A 21,440-nucleotide genomic window follows, 5' to 3' on the forward strand; every position below is an offset into this window, starting at 1 on the left:
TTCACAGATGAAACTGCAGGTTCAGTCTTTTCCAGCTGAAGGCTGTGGGCGTGGGTGTGGGGAAAAGACATTCATTAATTATTGCTTTCTTTGACCTGTTTTTCCCCAGTGATCCCGTCTTTTCTTCTAATTATTTCCATTTCTTTCCCTGTCTTTTCATGGCAGAAAGCTGAGAGGTCCTGGCTCCTGTGTTAGTCTGTTCCAACTGCCATGACAGCCTTAGTGGCTTAAATGAACCGCATTTATTTGCTCCCAGTTCTGGAGGCCAGAAGTCCCAGATCCATGTGTTCGCTGATTCAGTTCCCAGTGAGGACACGGTTGCTGGCTAGTCGGGGGCCACCTTTTCACTTTGTCCTCACATGGCCTCTTCTATGGGAGGATGGGGGTGGAGAGAGAGAGTGCTCTGGTGTCTTTTCTTGTAAGGACACTAATCCTATCGGATCAGGGTCCCAGCCTCTTGACCTCATTTATCCTTCACTACTTTCTTAGAGGCCCCATCTAAACCACACTGAGAATTAGGGCTTCAACATATAAATTTGGGGGGCTTGAGGGTGGGGGCACATAATCCAGTCCAGGAATTCTCATCATGACTCAGTGGTAACGAATCTTATTAGTATCCAGGAGGACGTGTGTTCGATCCCTGGCCTCACTCAGTGGGTTAAGGATGTGGCATTGCCGTGAGCTATGGTGTAGTCACAGACACAGCTCAGATCCCGAATTGCTGTGGTTGTGGTGTAGACCAGCAGCTGCAGCTCTGACTTGACCCCTAGCCTGGGAATTTCCATATGCCGTGGGTGCGGCCCTAAAAAGACAAAACAAACAAGCAAACCAAAAAAACCCCCAAACCCAGTCCATAACAGTGCCCCATGTAAGCAAGTAGGAGCTACTCAACCTGCTATCCAAGGGCCACTCTGGAGGCTTCAGGCTGAGAGAGAATCTCCACAGCTGAAATTGCCGTGCTTAATTGTTAGCTGTTAAGCTGTTTTGTTTTTTTAACACTTTGATGGAGGGTTCACAATCGTATGGTATGAGAGATTAAAACCAAGACAAGGGCCTTTTTTTCTTTCCATGTGAGACATAGAATATCACAAAGAAGTTACTCCAACATATTTACAGAAGGACATAACATCTGTATTACTGCCCTGGTGTGAGGCAAATTGGGACTCTGGCATTTACAAGCTGGGACCTTTAGCCAGTCACGTGACCCCCTTAAGCAATGGCTTCAGCTCAGCTGCATTTCCACCACCGTGTATTGGTGTAGTGGGGTGTGTTTTTGTTGTTTGGTTGGAGTTTTGTTTTGTTTTGTCTTTTTTTAGGGCCCCACCTGTGGCATATGGAGGTTTCCGGGGTAGGGGTCAAATTGGAGCTGTAGCTGATGGCCTACACCACAGCCACAGCCAACTCAGGATCCGAGCCACATCTGTGACCTACACCACAGATCATGGCAATGCTGGATCCTTACCCCTGAGCAAGGCCAGGGATCAGACCCGCATCCTCATGGATACTAGTCAGGTTCATTAACCACTGAGCCCTGATGGGAACTCCTTGGTGTAGTGTTGAGCAGGATGCCTAGTGCTAGCTGACAAGATGGAGCACTTATGGGTATTGTTATCTGTGACATGTCTCTTTACTATAAAATAGGGTTCAGAGAAAGTGGGTTCTATTTGGGTCTGACTCATACATATAACACCAGTGAACTCAACATGTGGGAAAAATGAGCCATGGTTTTTGCAGACCATAATTTAGAGTTCTTTAAACTCTTCTGAGGTTCCACCTAATCAGGAAATAAATTACAGACCTATAGCCCAGTTATTTTATTTGCTGAGAAATAATGCCAATACCCGCCATGTTTATTATATGCTTTATAAAACATGTCCCCAAATGGAACGTAAAAATGGTTAAGGAGTCAAACAAATAACTATGGGATGTGGAGGCCACTGGGAGAGAGAGCCAAAATCATGCTTTCTGGGGCCTTTTTCCAGGGCACACATCATTTTGCATGGGAGGATGGAAAAGGGCACTGGGCAGGGCTTTGACACTATTCAGAACCAAGTACCAAAGCCAGCTGGTGTTAGACAGCCCATGTTCAAATCCTGGGTCTGCCATGTACTGATTCTGTGACCTCAGCAGCTTCCATAACTTCTCCATTCCCTGTCTGTAAAGTGGGAGTGATGGCAACTATACTTAATAATTAAGGGAGTTGCCGTTTTGGCACAGCAGAGATGAATCCGACCAGTTTCCATGAGGAGGCAGATTCAATCCCTGGCCACACTCAGTAGGTCAGGTATTCAATGTTGCCGTGAGCTGTGGTGTAGGTTGCAGATGTGGCTCAGATCCTGCAATGCTGTGGCTGTGGTGTAGGCTGGCAGCTGTAGCTCCAATTTGACCCCTAGCCTGGGAACCTCCATATGCCACTGGTATAGCCCTAAAATAATAATAGTAGTAAAGGATTAAATTATCTTACCTACAAAATGCAGATAGTGCAGGTTTTTTGGTGAGGGTTAAAAGAGTTATTTATAAATAACCCAGTGGGAGTTCCCACCATGGCTCAGGGGAAATGAATCTTACTAGCATTCATGATGATGCAGGTTCAACCCCTGGCCTCGCTCAGTGGGTTAAGGATCCTGAGTTGCTGTGACTGTGGTGTAGGCCAGTGGCTACAGCTCCAATTCGACCCCTAGCCTGGGAACCTCCATATGCCATGGGTGCGCCCCTAAAAAAGACCAAAAAAAAAAGTGGCCCATCTTTCACATTTGCAGGCACTGAATAGATGTTGGCTCTCTATGCCAGTCTCCCCCTCGACTTCCCCACTCTGAGCCCCAGCTAACATAAGATATTGAAATGTGATTGTCCTGCTGTTGAAAGTCTCTAGAAAAGCTCATGAGTAAGGTCATCTTGATCCTCCAGCAGAACTAAGTCACACACTGGTGTGTGAGGTGAGTCTGGCTCCCGCTATGCTGCAGCCCATAGGAACCCAGGTCTGTTGTGGAATGGGAAGGGCTGCCATCAGATAGGACAGAAAGAAATCTGACTAACATCCATGAGGACACAGGTTCAATCCCTGGCCTTGCTCAGGAGGTTAAGGATCCAGTGTTGCTGTGAGCTGTGGTGTAGGTCATAGACATGGCTCAGATCCCGGGTTGCTGTGGCCCTGGTGTGGGCAGGCAGGTACAGCTCCAATTCGACCTCTAGCCTGGGAATCTCCATATCCCGTAGGTGTGGCCCTAAAAAGACAAATACATATATATATGTAGTGTTTTGCATATATGCAAAACACTAGTTCCTGTACTAGAGAAAATCAATTCTAGAATATCTTTGAAATGTTCCCATTACTGTTGATTGGTACTGGTGTTTCAGTGGTCATGTTGGCTTCTAAGTGATTACGTTTTTAAATGTATTAAATGTTTGCTCCTTTGTATATGGCAATATGATATATTTATTTGAAACATCATTTATCTTTTGTTATGAGCATCAGTGTTTTGCAGCTTTTGGGAATCCCATTTGCTGGGACAATATTGAGTATTATGTGAGCAGGTGATGACAAGAGTAACCCAAGAGGGGAGTTCCCGTCGTGGCGCAGTGGTTAACAAATCCGACTAGGAACCATGAGGTTGCGGGTTCGGTCCCTGCCTTTGCTCAGTGGGTTGACGATCTGGCGTTGCCGTGAGCTGTGGTGTAGGTTGCAGATGCGGCTTGGATTTCGAGTTGCTGTGGCTCTGGCGTAGGCTGGCAGCTACAGCTCCGATTAGACCCCTAGCCTGGGAACCTCCATATGCTGCGGGAGCGGCCCAAGAAATGGCAAAAAGACAAAAAAAAAAAAAAAAAAAAAAAAGAGTAATCCAAGAGGAATGGAGAAAAAGAGACCCTCCCCATTCCAACTAAGAGGCAGGGGCACGAGGAGACTAAACACACACTCTGGCATCAGGGAGAGCCCTGATCCTTACAAGTTCCATGACCCAGGGGAAGTTACTTAACCTCCCTGAGCTTGGCTTCCTCATCTATAAAATGGGACCAGTAGAAGGTGCTCATCATACAGTATAGTCATGGAAAGTAAAGCTGTTGTCTGCGACCCTGGCACATAGTAGGTGCTCAGTAAGTACAACAAGGGTGATGTTTGTTCTTGATTTGCTCAGGCTCTTTGCTTCTTGCCTTTATCCCTCTCTGGGACCCAGAGTTTGCCATATGGATGTCTTATCCAAAAAGCCATTTACGTATTGGCAGTGAATGATCTAATTGCATAAACAGAAAGCTGAGGTCCCCATATGTGTTGCCACTGACAAGCTGTATAATTTTAATAGAGACCTCTCATAACCTCTCTAGACATTTTCCTTTCTTTAAAGAGAGATCAGGTGGCTCATGGGTTAAGGACCCGGCATTGTCACTCTTGTGGCGAGAGTTCAGTCCCTGGACTGGGAACTTCCATGAGCGCAGGCAGAGAAAAGAAAGTTCAGTGAGGGAGTTCCCGTCGTGGTGCAGTGGTTAACGAATCCGACTAGGAACCATGAGGTTGCGGGTTCGGTCCCTGCCCTTGCTCAGTGGGTTAACGATCCGGCGTTGCCGTGAGCTGTGGTGTAGGCTGCAGACGCGGCTCGGATCCCGTGTTGCTGTGGCTCTGGTGTAGGCCGGTGGCTACAGCTCCGATTCAACCCCTAGCCTGGGAACCTCCATATGCCGCGGGAGCGGCCCAAGAAATAGCAACAACAACAACAACAACAAAAAGACAAAAGACCAAAAAAAAAAAAAAGAAAGTTCAGTGAGGCTTGGAACAGGAGTATGCTTTAAGGTTTAAAATATTATCCAAGTGAAAATATGTCACTATGGGCAACTCAGAATGCAAAGATGGGAAGTCATGAAGATGCATGAAGTATGCATTGTAGGAGTTCCCCTTGTGGCTCAGTAAGTTAAGAACCTGACATAGTATCCGTGATGATGTGGGTTCAATCCCTGGCTTTGCTCAGTGGATTCAGGATCCGGTATTGCCACAAGCTGTGGCACAGATCACAGATACAGCTCAGATCTGGCATTGCTGTGGCTGTGGCAGAGGCCAGCAGCTGCAGCTCCAGTTCAACCTGGGAACTTCCATATGCCACAGGTTGGGCCATAATAAGAAAAGAAATTAAAGATAAAGTATCCATTGTTGCTAGCTGTTTTCTGTTGGGAATGTGTTTCAATCTTGCTATAACCATCACCCCATCCATTTAACGTGTGGTCTCTGTGCAGGAAGCACTGCATTTCCCGGTCTAATGGTCAGGTACCACTGCCCACGTGGCAAAGGCTAAAGAGATGCAGGGTGAGGAGAGCCTGCCCCGTCAACTTTGTTTTCCGTGTGCTTCCCAGGTGTCACCAACTCACAGTCACCCAGTGGGCACAGGAGAGCAGAGACAGCACACTCACACCGTCTTGTCGTCCCCGCCCAGAGGGACAGTCAGCCTGAGGTAGGACTGCTTGAAACATTACCTGCCTGGTCTCCAGGGAATTAATCGAAACCAGAAAAAAATCGAGGGAAAGGGAAACCAGAGATACAATCATCCATAAGATTTCCCTGGAATGGATGAACCACCCTTTCTTTTGTTCCTTGCTTTTCCCCATCTGTTACCTATTAAAGAATATTTGTGGAGTTCCTGTTGTGGTACAGCGGAAACGAATCCGACTAGGAACCATGAGGTTGTGGGTTCAATCCCTGGCCTTGCTCAATGGGTTAAGGATCTGGCATTGCCGTGAGCTGTGGTGTAGGTTGCAAACATGGCTCAGATCTGGCGTTGCTGTGGCTGTGGTGAAGGCCGGCAGCAACAGCTCCAATTAGACCCCTAGCCTGGGAACCTCCATATGCCGCTGGTGCGGCCCTAAAAGGACAAAAGACAAAAAAAAAAAAAAAAAATATTTATGGCTCGGCAGAAACATATCTGACTAGTATCCATAAGGACGCAGGTTCGATCCCTGGCCTCCCTCGGAGGGTTAAGGATCTGGTGTTGCTATGAGCTGTGGTGTGGGTCAAAGATTCGGCTTGGATCCCAAGTTGCTGTGGCTGTGGCGTAGGCTGGCAGCTACAGCTCCAATTCAAACGTTAGCCTGGGAACCTCCATATGCCACAGGTGAGGCCCTAAAAAAAGATTAAAAAAAAGAATATTTGTTATTTTTTCGAGGGAATAGTTTGTAGTAAGTTTTCTTGCAGAACAGATAACACCAATCATTCTTAAAGCCATGTTGCATTAACCTCTATATGGAATGAGCTGCAAGATCTAGCTTTGAATCTCGCTCATGGAGGCCCTCCCCAGGAGCCCCTTAACCAGAATACTAGAGATCTGAGAAGCAAGAGAGCATTTGAAAGTACATATTTAAAAACCAGTAGTTGCTGTTGTGGCTCAGCAGGTGAAGAACCCGACATGGTGTCCGTGAGGATGCGGGTTCGATCCCTAACCTCATTCAATGGGTTAAGGATTCGGCATCGCCACAAGCTTCAGCGTAGGCTGCAGATTCAGCTCAGGTCAAACATTGCTGTGGCTGCAGTATCGGCCTCAGCCACAGCTCTGATTGCACCCCTAGCCTGGGAATATCCATAAGCCACAGGTGTGGCTGTAAAAAGAAAAGAAAGAAAAAAAAAAAAAAAAAAACCCTTGAAAAAGAGTCATATTCTCTACTGGTGTTTCTTGCATTTTTTAAATTGTGTTACGAAGATGTCCAAATGAACAGGTCTACAAACGGCCCATTAGAAGCTGGAAGTAGTATAAGTACATATTCTCAGAGCTCAGTGTAGTGGCTGTGACAACACCAAGCGCAGGTTAAAGTCTGAACCTAGAGAGAACCCCTGCTATGCTTCCTAATTTTTTCTAGATCTTTCCAGGGATGTGGACCCCCCCCCCAAAGAATGCCCATGGGGTCTCTCACACTGAGTACCTTTTCCTCGCCTGTCTTCCAGGAAGCCCAGGGGAGAGGGCAAAAAGTGCCGCAAGGTGTACGGCATGGAGAACCGCGACATGTGGTGCACCGCCTGCCGCTGGAAGAAGGCCTGCCAGCGGTTCACTGACTGAAGCCCCGGCCACCCGCCGGCGGGGCTGGCGTCCCACACACTCCTGCCCTCGCCTTCCGCCGAGGGTTCTGGAAAGCGCTTTTCCTTCTGAACAAAACACACTTGAAGCCCAGGAAAAGCACTTCCAGGAAGCTTGGTGAAATTACAGCAAAAACATTCAAAATGAAAAGGTCACCGCTCTTACTGTTCTTGCTGAGAATCCATCCGACAGCAGCTGGAACTCTTTTTTTCTTCCTTGAAAAGTAAAGTCAACTGTTTTTTTTCTGTTTGTCTTGGTCTGAAAACTGTGGGCTGCTGTAGCCATTGAACCAATCAAGCCCATTTTACCTAGAAAGGAGGCCTGTTTTGATAATGCCCTTTCTGAGCTTTTTTTTTTTTTGACAAAATACATACATAAATAAAGGCTACACGTTACTATGTGACTTGGTAGCATTTGTACAAAGAATGATACCTGCTCTCATTGTGAATAGTCATTTTCCTGTTCTCCATTGGACTTGTGGCAACAGTACACATTGTGATGCGTTGCCAGGAAGGGGCAGTGCTCTGGGCATCTTTTCTAGGTCTCCTTTGTTGGTTTTGTTTGGATGGATGGCCCCAAACTGAACCATGGTTAGAGCTGTTAGCTTGAAGGACCCCGGATGGCATCAGCTCGAAAAGAGATTGACAGTGGACATCACCAGCAGACTTCAGCCCCTGCTAAGTCCAGGACATCCCGCTGTCACTGTTGGGAAACGTCTGGGAGTCTCTGAGAGATGGAGCGGCCGGTTCTCTCCTGCCACAGTGCAGTCAAGCCCTGGCATGCACCACCATCAGGGTACATCTGGAAGCTTCCTCCAGGGATGTGATGCCCTCCACAGCTTGGATCTCTTCATCACAGCTGACAGTTGTGGCCCGGTCCATGGCTCCTCCGGCCTTCCCTCAAAACGCCACCACTGACTGGTCTCAGAAAAGGCAGAGAACTACAGACTATTCCAGCAAATTTGCTTCAGCGCACAGCCGACACGTCCCCATCTGTTCAGAAAGTCATGTGAGGTCAACATTCACTCCGAGTGCACTTTTATGGGTTTTATGCTTTAGCATGTCTGGGAGATGGGTTCGTGAACGATAGAGATTATATGGGGAAAGGGAAGGTCCAAACCTTTATTTTTATCAAAATACTGGGTAAGATAGTCATTAAGAATTCGCTCAGAAGGAAATGCACAGGACACCAAAAGGAAAACGTGTTGGTATAGGAATCTCACAATTTAGTAGGACCAGGGCTTGCACTGTGTTCCATTGATTAGACTTTCTAGCCTGGTGTGTGTTTGTTTGTTTGTTTGTCTTGGTGGTAGTGGTGCAGGGACAGGGGAGTAGTTGTCAAGCCCTCTAAACAAGCTCATTCTCTAGCTACCCTACTGTTGATCGCCCTGCTAAAGTTACTTCTCCTATACCTATGCAAAGAAATAAGAGCACCTTATAGGATGCACTGTGTTGGGACGGGGGCCTAGGATCAGCCATAGGAATGCTAAATGAAATTGCACAGAGCAAAGTTTAATATATTTAGAGATTGTACATACACTTTTTTTGAAAGAGTAGAAAGAAGTCGTCGAGTCATAACAGATCACCTTTTTCTTTTTTTTTTTTTTAATAAGCAAGGGAGAGAGAAGGAGGTTCTACCATGTAACATCTACAATCTGTGCATTCATATATTTTGGCAATTTTATTTTTTAAATGCTCACGTGACATTTTTAAACATTACTCCTTGAAAGAGATCCTGTTTTCCTCCTTCATTTATTTATTTTTTTTCTTTCAGAACAGTCTCTGCAAGAGAGCAGAGAGAGAGTGCTTCACTGACTGTCACATTATGATTAGCCTTCAGTATAGCACCAGCTATAATGTATGTTTTAGCACTGATGAGCCTGGCCAGGAAAGGGTTTTGATTTTTTGGTTTTTTGGGTTTTTTTGTTGGTGGTGGTGGTGGTTGGTTGGTTTTGGCCGCCCCATGGCATATGGAGCTCTGGGTCCAGGGATCAGATCCGAGCTACAGCCGTGAACTAAGCTACAGCTGCAGTGATGCTGGATCCTTAACTCACTGTGCCGGGGTGGGGATCGAACCCACCTCCCAGCATCCCCAAGACCCTGCCAATCCCGTTGCACCACAGTGGGAACTCCAAGAAATGTTTTTTTTAAGTGCAAAAAGGTATCTGCATCCTCCCTCTCAGCCTGCCTTTTCTCCTCCCTGGTGTTCTGACATTTCCCCCTCAGGCACCTTGGCTGGGAGGTGATGCTGAGGGCTGGTCCCAGAGGCCCTGTGCTGTGGCTGGATGAGTCCAGGGCTGGTCAGCCATTTGAGCAGGTTCACCGTGTGCTTAAATGACAGTTGGGGGTGCAATCTGGAGCAGAGGGTTTTCTCTTCAGCAAAGCTCCATGATGCTTGATCCTTGAATTAAGTCACTAACCAGAAGAAATTGAAGTGAGGAGGAGCTAGATCCATCTCCCGCTCCCCTCCCCAGAACTGTGGGACACAAGGAAGGAGAAGGGGTGGCTGTGAAGAAGTCCTGGAGCAAGACTTTGTGGCCCTGCCCCCATGGGTACAGCCCAAGGCCGGGTCTGAGCTCTGGCCCAGCTGAGCCAAGATCAGTCTTTCCCCAGTGATTAGCTGATGCCTAGAGGTATAAGCAGAAGCATAAAGTTGAATGCGGCTTCCCTGGGCTTTCTTCTCCTTTCTAGAGCCTTCTTCACACACATTTTCTGCATTTCCCACCCATGAAGGGTACCTTTCTGCTGGCCAGCCGGGCACGCTGCATGCCCTCTTCTCTAGCTCCCAGGTGGACACAGACCCCCAGTACTTTCTGCACGCAGACATCCGTTCCCTGTACCAAGGCATGTAATGACTAGGGGACCACCAGGCTTCCCCTGGAGCCTAGAAGAAAAGGGATGAAACTTCTTGCAGGCCACCCAGAAAGCTGCAAATTGCAATATACAGCGATGATTGTAAACACTACATTTAAAAAAAAAAAAAAGAAAAAGAAAAAAGGAGAGCTATTTTGTTGTATTTTGGAATTAAGTGCCAAATGAAGCCCAAGTTTCATTTTATGCCTTCTCTGTGGTGCCACATTCTTTTTTGTCTTCATTTGGCCCCAGGGGAGGAGGGAGACGGGTGGAAAGGGAGGTCCCAAAGCAAAGGTGCTGCTTAACGGGAACACCTTCCATCCCTCAGAGACCCACCTGGGCAAAAGGAATGGCAGTTCAATGAGTGCTGGTCTCAAAGCCATTCTAAAGAAGGCATGTGGCAGCCTCTGACATTTCCCTTCCTGCAGAAAAGATGTCACCTTGCTCTGCAAAGAAGGCATTTTCTGGTGATGGACAGGCATTCTCCAGAGAGCTGCACAGCAGAGAGAGCTGGCTCATCAGGCATCAGTCATTTTAAACCTTAGTTCTTCTTGGAGGATGTGTGCCCAGTTTATGGGAGGCAGTGTGACCACCTGGAGGAAACACCTGGGTGGCAAGCAGGTGGGGAGCCAGAGATGAGATACAGGAGGGCTGTGGACACCTGGCCCCGGCTCACATTTTTAGTGCCGATTGGCCGGTGGTGATTATCCCTGGGCACCTCTAAGGGAGTTGCCATCTTCCTGCCCTGACAGTGGCTGCTGGAAGCAAAGAGAGAGCTCCCTTGCAGGAGGCGCTCAGGCCACAGATGCAGGACTGCTGTGCGCTTCTCAGGTGGGCACAGACTGCTCCCTGCCTCACTTGCTGCAAAGCTTCCTCCCTTGTTGGGCAAAAGGCGATTTCAGGAAAAGGGCAGCATGTTTCTGAGCAGGAATGTGCAGTGCCCCTTGGCAGCTCTGTGCACCAGCAGGGTGGGGGCCTTTTAGGAGAGGATTCCTTGTATAGTAGGTAACTGTGTTGAAAAGTTTCAACAGATGCCTGTTACAGTTTGTTACAGTCTCTTGGGCTTTCGGTTCCATGTATGTTGCAAAAGATTTCTGAAATGGACATGCGCTCCATCCCAATTTCAAGTTCACTTGAGTACAAGTCGGCTGTCACAGGTGTCACATGAAGCCACACTTGAAAGCAGCCCTGGGTTCTGAATGAGCCAGCACTGCAGAACCCATTTCTGCCGTCACCTGACTTCAATGGAAAAGGAAAGCGCAGCATTCATTTGGGAATGTTTAGAGAAGAGTGGCAAGGGTTGTGTGTATGAGAGAGATTACCTTGAGAATAGTAGCAAAATACTGTAAAAAAATATTCATTTCCTCAGGGAAAACTAAAGGGTATGTGAAAAATAGATCTGGAGGTTCCTAAGACTAGAAAGGCTTTTATTATCTCCAGCGTCTTTTCTAGCAGAACAGTTCTTTGTTTGTTTGTTTGTTTGTCTTTGAATGAACATCATAGCATTTCAAGACAAGTTGCCATGAACTGGACGGTACCGACTTTTTGAGGTGTGGAGGAATGTTCTATGAAACAGAGCAGTTTCTTTGTATCTTAGACCTAGTCTGAGGCTGACATCTGAACCGCAGTGCAGTCCCTCGTGGGTGTTCCCAGACTCACATCAGGCTGTTTCTGAATGTAGTTGTTGAGTATGACACCTTGGTGTTCCTTTTTTATAATCAACTGGATGAACAGCTGGTTATTAGCTATCCGCAGAATTCTGTAGGTGAAGGACACGAAAGATGTGCATTTTGCTTTAATAGCATGTTAAGGAGCAAACTTCCATGGACATTTGTGGACAAGGTGCTGCTTTTCTTCATGACCCTGTAGAGTTTCTATTGACCACATCAACTGTAGCTCTGACCTGTATGAACGCAGGGAAGAATGTGTACATACAAATGAGTGGAAACAAAGCAGACATCATGAATATGGATGAGGACGTGGATCATTCTGGAGAATGCGCTGGGCCCACGGGTCAACTGGAAATTTCATTTCTCTTAAGAAAATAACCCAACCAGCGGCACACACGCTCTCCCCACCCCTGCCCCTGTGGGGGTGCCTCCATAGCAGAACTGTTTCCTTCTGTCTTTTGCATTGTAGCTAGTCAAACCAGAAGTCAGTAAATACCATGAGATTAGCACTTCTAGGTACCAATTGTGTCACTAAGTAAGGCACACCCATAGAGCAAGAAAGGATGTGTTTAAGACCAACTGGTTTGCTTCTCGTGACTGACTTTGAAAAAGCCCAGATCCAATGATATACATGCTTTAAAAGGTGTATCTATCAAAGGACCAGAAATGAAAATGGGAATTTTACTTCTGGTCCTGTTTTGTAAATAGTTCCTCTTTTTTTGAAGACAATCTCATGTTTTATAACTTTTCTTGTGAGTCTGAGAATCACAATGGCAATGTGTTGTGTCAAAATGTAATCTTAAATACAAGAATGATTATAACTTAATTTTCCAAATAAGACAAGAAATATACTGCTTAGGCTTCCACAATTCTGAGAGATGTGGCACTTTTATAATACGCATTAGTACTTAACTTCTCAAGTTAGCAGAACTGGAAATATTTTACAAGATGCAGTGTTTTGTAATCACAAAGAATATGAACATTTTGTGGGAAATGACCTTGGTTTTATACATTGTAGCTTATTTTTTAAAATACAATATTTTATCAGACAGGAAGTGTTAATAAGCAATTCCTGCTCTCCAAACAAAGGGCTATGCCTCTTTTAAACAAATGTTTTGATGCATATCTTTTCAGTCAATCCTCTGCAGCAAGGGTAGAAATGCAGATCGAATGGAAAGATTATTACAAGAGAATCAAGATGACAACAGCTACTTTTATCATAACCAGATTGTTTTCAAAATATTTTGGAAAAAAAAAGATGCTTGAAGAATCATTGCTATACATCTTAAATCTTCAAAATGTTAATAGATATGCTTATAGGCAATGGGAGAACTCTACGTGTAAATTCTTTAGTGTAAAATGATAGATTCTGTCGCAAGGACAAGCTTATTGGTCAGCCTACTAGAACCACAAAGCTGCATTTAATTAACAAGTACTATTTGATGGAAATTTCTAAAATTGCGGTATGAAAGTCCAAAGAGAATTCTTAGGTGATCAGTAACATTTAAAATAATTTTGTCTTCAGCACTGACTAAATAACTTTCCTTTTATTATGAGAACAAGTGCTTGATTTTTCACCTGAAGAATTCATAGATATGCAAGTTTGAGATGAAAAAACTCACTGTATTCTCAAGGGCCAGAAAACAAGGAAGGGATCCATGGAAAGTTTATTAGCCACACAAAAATTCTGAGCTTTGCCAAAACCATTTCATAATGCCCTAGTTTTTTCTAGCCCACTCACTGTTAAAGCAAGAAAGCTTCTTTCTAAGATTTTAGTCATTCAAAAACTAGACTAATTAGTGAAGTATTCAGATAACATCAAAAGAAAAGCTGAGATAGACCCATCGGGCAACTCCTATGAGATGGTCGGAGGGTCACTCAGACTTTGCTTTCAAATAAGCTTTAGAATCTGCATACATGAGGACTAGAAATGCACAGAGTTAGGGAAAAACATGTACAGCCTTATCTCTGAGATGAGGCAGCCTGCAACTCTGTCTTCATTCTCTTGGAATATCTATTGTTGGCATTAAAGTTCTCAAGAAGTATTTATTGCTGCATGGTTTTGAACCAAAAGAGTCTTGCTTCATACTTAAATAGAAGCCTCCTAGTGGTATATAGTAGATGCCTTAGAAATACCAGGCAGATTCTGTAAATGAACGATTCAGATCAGGCAAAAGAAGGACATTAGAGAATGGTGGAGACCATAATGAACCAGAGAATGCATGCCCCATTTCAAGAGGGGACCTTGCTCTAGACAATCAGAACCATGCAGAAATCAGGCCCCGGGCTGCTAGACCTTCTGACTTGGAAATAGGATGACTTGGAAATATTAAGCTAAACTCAAATTCTTGGCCAATACTGTGCAGACCAAAGAGAACCTGTACATGGGCAGATGCAGCCTTTGGCCTCCAGTTTTAACAGTTGGGAAAAGCAGATTTCACCTTCCATCGCCATCAGGTCAAGCTCTTCCATCAGCCCCACAAACTCACACATTGACACTGGGCAACTAAAATCGTAGCAGGGCAAGAAGTCATATCTCCCCAGAAATCATTCTTATGGAAGACTTGAATATAAAAAGACAATACCCTTAAACTAACCTTGCCTCTGATCAAAATATAATGAAGTGTTATCCAACTCTCACTCTGCCTCCTGGCATGCCCAGGCCAGGCCCAAAGCACTGAATGACTGTAATCCTAACTTCCTCCCTCTTTTTGCTACCGTGACCACTGTGATGAGGGCCTGGCAAAGAGCAGCCTTGTACCTTGGGAAAAGGCAACTGGGAGCCCCTGCAGTTTGACACAGCACACGCTGCCTCCTTGTGCCAAAGCCCTTGGCCAGCCCCTCTGCACCCCTTCCCACTCCATCCTGCCTCTCATGCCAGGACAAAATTTCTGATGTTCCACCTCTGACATGGCAAAATCCTTGCTTTAGAACTGGTAGGTACGTAGGTATTTTAAAGTGTCCACTAACCACAAAATGCAGTTTTTTTTCCCACATAGAAAACATTATGGTCTTTGTCTGAGGGTGAAGACAAACTGGGAATATATGTGTCATGGGAAAAAAATTAGTTGCTTCCTTTGTTGAGATGCACTAAGTTATTTTTAGACTGCATCTTAACACCATAGTCCTGGTGGTGGGGGGCTAAACACTGACCCTTTCACTTGTATAAGAAAGTATGTTTCTTTCAGATACATGACTTCATTTGACCTTTCCTAGAGCCCGAGGTAGAATAAGAACACTGAGAAGCACCATCACCACGTCCAAGGCCAACCCAGTTCAAGTGACCTTGAACCTGTGAGTCAGCCTCCATTACTGCCTGCAGGGAGTGGGAAAAGAGTTTGTCTTCCAGAACAACTCTAGACCTGGGAAGACCCAGGGCCCCAAGTACTTCACCCACCCTTGCCATCCAGGTCTTTCAGCTCAGAAGAACCCACTCGTTCACATTTCAAGTGCAGACTTGATCACCCTGAATTATCCCCCTAGGATACCTACCATGACCCCGTCCCCTAAATTCCAACCATCTACGTGGCTAATTGTAGGAGTTGATTAGTTAGTGTACTCTTCTTGGTCAGTGTTTTGACTCCTTGGGGAAAAGTTATTTTGCTGCTAGCAGTCAACATTTGCTATCCATATAAACTCATCCTGATGCACCCAAATTTGAGAACAGCTCCAATTTACAATTTGTTGTCATCAAGTTGAAAAATACCGTCCACTCAAAATTGGAAAGATCAGGCAATATGGTGAAGCCATGTTTATATACAAATGCAGTTTAAACCACATTGGCAGTACCTGAGATTTCTGTCATTGTGAAGGATGAAAAGATGGACCAGTCCATGAATGGATTTCATCTTACCCTTCTCCCATCGGCTGTCAAAGTTTCACATTCTGAATTTGGGGTAAAGCCACTTGCAAGTTCAGTCATGGAGCTAAGGGGGCCTAAACCATTAATAGACGTTTTGATAAATGATACTTTTAGTATATTTTTAAAGCAATACAGTGCTGGAAAAAAAAACCCATTTTGCCATGGTTAGCCCCCAGATGGTGGCAGGTCTTCAAACGACCCAAGTTCTAAGGAACAAGAAAAAAGCTATCATTTCCAAAAGAAAACAGCAATAGATTTTGAAAGAAGGTAGAGATTATGAATTCAATGCCTAAACTGCAGTCTTTGTTTTTCTAAAAATCTTCTTTCCTATTGAGTGCCATCCATATAATTATTAATGGCCAGCTTCCAAAGAAAATATCCCCTTTGCTAAGAATATGAAAGTGTTAAAAATTCATTCCCAAGTCTGATGAATACATACTTACTAGGAGCAAGTCTCTAAATTTTTAAAATGAGTCAGGGGAGCAAGTAGCAACTCCTGAAACAGGCAAGAGAAATGCCATTAAAAAACAAATTTTTCTTGGAGTTCCCGTCTTAGCACAGTGGAAACGAATCTGACTAGGAACCATAAGGTGGCAGGTTCAATCCCTGGCCTCGCTCAGTGGGTTAAGGATCTGGCTGTGAGCTCTGGTGTAGGTTGCAGATGCGGCTCGGATCCCACGTTGCTGTGGCTCTGGTGTAGGCCGGTGGCTACAGCTCCGATTCGACCCCTAGCCTGGGAACCTCCATGTGCCGAAAGTGCGGCCCTAAAAAGACAAAAGAAAAAAAATGTTTTTCTTAAAAAAAAAAGTTTCTCATCTGTTTTATTCTGAATTCTCCTTACATCTTGAACTGAAGAGGAAAAACCAGCGCTCTGGATAAGTCACTGAGCTTTAGAGGAGAAAGAAGACAGACAGTCCACATTCTGGTTACTAGTCTTGTTTTCCCATCTCGGCAACCACCTCAGATTTGCCAGTGAAAGTTTATCCTCTCCTCTTTGCCTTCATCTGCCCGAGCCAGAGACCATGCTGTTATTATGTATGTTTGCTTCCCAAAGCCCTGGCTTAAACATTTTTGCTTCTGTGCTCCTGATCTCTCTCACTCTTAAATTAAGGTCCAAGGGGATAAAGATGATCATGACTGCATGTTAGTCAATGAGGCTACCCCTTCCTTCAGGGAAACGTTTCCATTTGTCTGAACAGTTTTGGGTGATGGTTCAGAGAGCAGATTGGTCAGCCACACATCCCAAAAGATTCTGTCAGACTCACTGATAAAGAACAACAAGGCAGGAGTTCCCATCCTGGCTCAGCGGGAATGAATCTGGCTAGCATCCATGAGGATGCAGGGTCAATTCCTGGCCTCACTCAGTGGGTTAAGAATCTGACATTGCCCTCAGCTGTGACGTAGGTCGCAGATGAGGCTCGGATCCTGAGTTGCTGTGGCTGTGCTGTAGGCTGGTAGCTGTAGCTCCAATTCAACCCCTAGCCTGGGAGCCTCCACATGCCACACATGTGGCCCTAAAAAAAAGACCAAAAAAAAGACAAAAAGAAAAAAAAAAAAAAAAAGACAAGGCAGATATCTAATCCTTTCACTCTGGCTCAAAGCAAGTCCCCTTCCCCACCTGTCACCTCCAGTGCAAGGCCAATAGAGTGGTCAGGGCAGACACCTCACATTTATTGCTCCAGGCCCTGACCTCTGCTCAGCATTACAGAGCATGAAAATGAAATTGGACTTTATTGTGTGAAAAAGGAAGTGGCTCCTGCAGGGTATAATTGTTTTAAGTTTATATTGATGCAAAGAGAAAAATGATTCCAATCTCTCCTGCTGTGACCCATGCATCCCTCACCCCAGCAGTGTCCCCTTCCCATGTTTTGGGCACAGATGGCCAGGACAGAGAGGAAAGAGGCAGAGCTTTGGGGGCCATCGGCTCCAGAGCTGGGATTACCCCTCAGGGATCTATAGTGTAGCATAATCATAAACCGCCCCCACCCAAGGGGAATTAAAAAAAGATGCATTACTTTGCAGATTCCAAACCCTTGCTTTGCTTTTTACACTTTTTCCCGTACACTCTGCTAATTGGAAATCAATGACTGTGACTTGACCAAGCCCTGTGATGATAGCAAAGCTTCTTCTCCCAAAGTATCACGACTGTTTAGGGAACCTCTGTGATCACTGGTGGAAAGCTTTAGAATAGATTTAGATTTTTAGGGAAAAACTCAATATCCCCAAAATATACTGGTTCCGTGACTTCAATAAACTGAAAAAGTCCTGGGCGTAAAATAACTCAGGCACGTGGATCATATATGTTTTTTAAAATGCCATTAATTAATATTTTCCTACGACACGACCTTAAATTCCTATTTTTATAATTAAAATGGTTGGACGATGGTCAGCCGTTGAAACACATGCTCTCTGGAATAACCAGACAGTAGCATAGTCTCCAAAGTGTTTCTTGTATCAAAATCTATATACTTAGAGGAAGCACTCAGGATAAGAAAAAATCGCTAGGTCCCAAAGGGTTTGTGACTATCAAATACAACTGCTGAGTGGCCTGCGGTCATCTTTTTCAAATGTGGGGGCCGGAGAGTGAGAGAACCACAGTCATCACAAAACCTGTTGCCCATAGTCCATGATAAGGTTTAAAAACACTCCACTTTAAAAAATGAAGCCATCTTTCAAATTGTTTTCTACATCAAATCTAACACATTCAGATGATAAATGAAATAGCTTAAATGGGGTATTTCGTGGAAATGCTGTCAGTAAGAAAGCATTGCTTTTTAGTGCTGCTAAACAAGTAAAGAGAAAGAAGCAGCAGCCCGTCCCTGTAAGTTGTGAATGAGAACGTGACAGGTGTTAACTTGCAACTGGGCACTAATTCAAAAGCAATGCGACAACGCTCTCCAATTTTTAGAGATCTTTCAGAATACAACCTTACCATCCTTTGGAAGTAAGTTCTTGCTTGCAGAAGTCTTTAATATTGGTGAATGAATGTAAGAAGTTACAAACTATGCATTTTCCAAGAGTAATATGTATTTTGTGTCAAATCCGAGTCGATTTTGTTTTTCATAGAGACTTTGCACAACTGCAAATTATTCAAACCAGACTCAAATGCATATCATTAGGGGGATGTAGGACTTCCACCTCTACACTTCGAGCTGATACATTTAAAGACGGTGCGTTGAAACTTCAGGTTCTCAACAAATTCAGCCATTATGGTGAATAAATGAGAAATGGTTTCTATTTTCCTTCTTCAGCAGAAATGGGAAATGTTGGCTTTTACGAAATGTGCCCAGTTTTTTCAGAGGTGGATGATATAGTGACACTAGGTTAACAAGCAAACAAAACAGCATGAAGTTAATGGGTTATTGCCTTGGATTAAAAATAGCATAGGCTTGTCTACTATGTTTAATTCTCAATCTAAAGAAAAAACTGTTCTCCAAAGGGTTTGGATTACGTGGTTTCAAAGAGCAAAATATAAAAATTTTGTCCAGCAAAGCAAAATCCCTGATTTTTTTCCCAAAATTACATGGAGATCATTACTTATATTTTTTTGTTAAGTCCACATAAAATATACAGACATGTCTTTGGCTCTCTTGGTGATTTTGTGTTTTCATGAAGCCTTTTTCCCTAATCACTTATCTTTGCTCCTTAATCAGTACTTTCCTGCATTACTTGACCTAAAAGAAAAAAAAATTATTTCCTTTATCTGACAATGTTGAAATAACTCCATTTCTCTGCCATTCTGGATTTCTCCTGTTCCACTGAGAAAGTTTCTCAACTGTTTGTAAAATATGGAAAACCTGGTACTTGTGGTTATACTGGATATGTTTGCTACTTATTTAGGTTATTGGGGGCAGGGATGTGTCTTTTTATATGATTTTTAGCCAAATTCAGATGTTCTGATACTACATTTCTGAATACCTATCTGATTGTAAATATAGCCTGAGGAGGTTCAGGTGAATAAACCTTTTACATAACTGCTCCTTAACCAGCTCCTTGCCAGCTTTGGGCACCTTGTACATAGATTTGTCGAATGTTTAAATGATGTTGTTTTTTCTAAATGCTGTTCTCTAAAACAACTTTTTGAATGTTTTTTGCTTTCCATTGTTTGGGACTTTGTGTGTTGCTTTTAAAAAAAAAAAAATGTTTCCTAAATATTTGACACCAGGAAAAAATATTTCAAATAAACTGGTGCTAATTGAAATAGAAGAAAAATTTCAGATTGAAGATTGACCACATAGAAGGTTCCCACCAGTTAAAAGAAACTGCACTTTCGCGAGGGGACAGCTGACATCTACCTGTAATGGGCTTGGCTTCAGGAGGACGGCTGAATGTTTATGGTGTTTGTGGCCCATTTAAGTGTAAAATAATGAAATGGTGCTGTCCCCCTCCGAGTTGAGGATTTGCTCCTTTGGTCCTATGGAAGCATTTAAGTAGAAGTAAAGGTCTAGAGTAAGAATCACTGTAGTAATAGTCTTCTGGTCTTTGGACTTTCATGTTCTGTGATGCTTAGCCGTACCAATGAATATGGTGTTGCCAATCGAGTCTGACGTCATCGTTGACCTTGTACTTGCTGCGTGTATGGTTCTACCTTGCGTTGCACTGGCACGTGCCGAGCCGGAACCCTGGACTCTCCGTAAGACCATTCTGACTTCTACGGCGTCCACACACATGCATTTAAATGCACTTGTAACTGGTTCATTACCATGAAGTCTAACTTCCACTTAATAAAAGTTTTTGTGTATCTGCTTCTACTGGGGGGCTGTTTATTTTCGTAAAGGATAACTAACGTTTAACCAAGAAAGGCTCATGGGGGTTAGAGAGGGTTTGAGGTTTTACCTGCCATTGTAAGAATAATTTAAAACCAACAGGGGAGTTTCCTGGCGGCCTAGTGGTTAAAGATCCAGCATTATTGCTGCTGTAGCAAGAGGTGGATCCTTGGCCTAGGAATTTCTGCATGCTGCCAGCGTGGCCAAATAAATAAATAATACCAAAAGGATATCTTCCCCATATCAACTCCTCACCATCAAGGCTTTTTTGTTGTTGTTAATTTTTTTAGGGCTGCACCTGGGGCACATGAAAGTCCCAGGCTAGGAGTCAAATCGGAGCTATGACTGCCAGCCTACACCACAGCCACAGCAATGCAGGATCCAAGCCGCATCTGTGACCTGTACCACAGCTTATGGCAATGCCAGATCCTTAACCCACTGAGCAAGGCCAAGGATGGAACCAGCATCCTCACGGACACTATGTCGGGTTCTTAACCAGCCAAGCCACAACAGGAACTCCAAAGCTATTTTTAGAGATGTGTGGAAGCCACCTCTCTTTCCTAGAGTTCAGCCCTCATAATTACATCCCAAACCCATTCCCTTGGCAGTGACTGCCCAGATGCATTAGCTACTCACCCTGCACTGCTGCTCCTGTTGTCTGGATCTTGTAAATACAGGCTGGCAAACAGGCAGTGTCTGTTCTGGGGGAGCCAGCCTTGAGCCCCATCTCTAGGCCAAGGCCATGTCCACTAGAACTTGACATATTCACCCACAAAGGCCAAGCATATGTATTTGTGCAGCTAGGCAGCAGGCTTTGGAGTTTAACAGCATTGGACAGAAATATGGGTTTTGCCCCTTGCAAGAGAGATAACTGGATATGTGATTTAACCTTTATAAGTCTTTTGCTTACAATGGGAATGAAAATAAAAGAAATGGAAACGAATGAGCCTCGTGTAGGCAATATCATTGTCTACTCCTAGTCCAATCAGGGTAGGGATGGGGGCAGGGAGGACTATGACTCACAGTCTACTGCCTGATTCCAAGAAGTTCCTACATCACCAGAGATGAATTACCTGAAATAACACGTCATCACGCGCAGAGAACTATTCCCCAGATAGAAGCCAGAATACTCAGATACTGGAAGCCTCAGATATCTAGATTTGACTGGATATCTTCAAATACCAGAACTGACTCTTTTCAATTTCTTTTCTTTATTTTTTTTCCTCTTCTGGCCGCCCCGAGAC

General features: G+C 44.4%; 1 protein-coding gene across 1 annotated transcript in view; it reads left to right on the forward strand.

The window, feature by feature from the left end:
- Positions 1-20,181, forward strand: part of ZNF704 (zinc finger protein 704) — a 276,462-nt gene extending 256,281 nt beyond the window's left edge. The window contains exons 8-9 of the mRNA XM_021089176.1: positions 5,338-5,435; positions 6,917-20,181. Coding sequence (XP_020944835.1) covers positions 5,338-5,435; positions 6,917-7,028 — 210 coding nt within the window. The 3' untranslated portion in view covers positions 7,029-20,181. The remainder of the gene's footprint in view (positions 1-5,337; positions 5,436-6,916) is intronic.

Source organism: Sus scrofa, chromosome 4, assembly GCF_000003025.6.
Source record: "Sus scrofa isolate TJ Tabasco breed Duroc chromosome 4, Sscrofa11.1, whole genome shotgun sequence".
Classification (NCBI taxonomy): Eukaryota; Metazoa; Chordata; class Mammalia; order Artiodactyla; family Suidae; genus Sus; species Sus scrofa.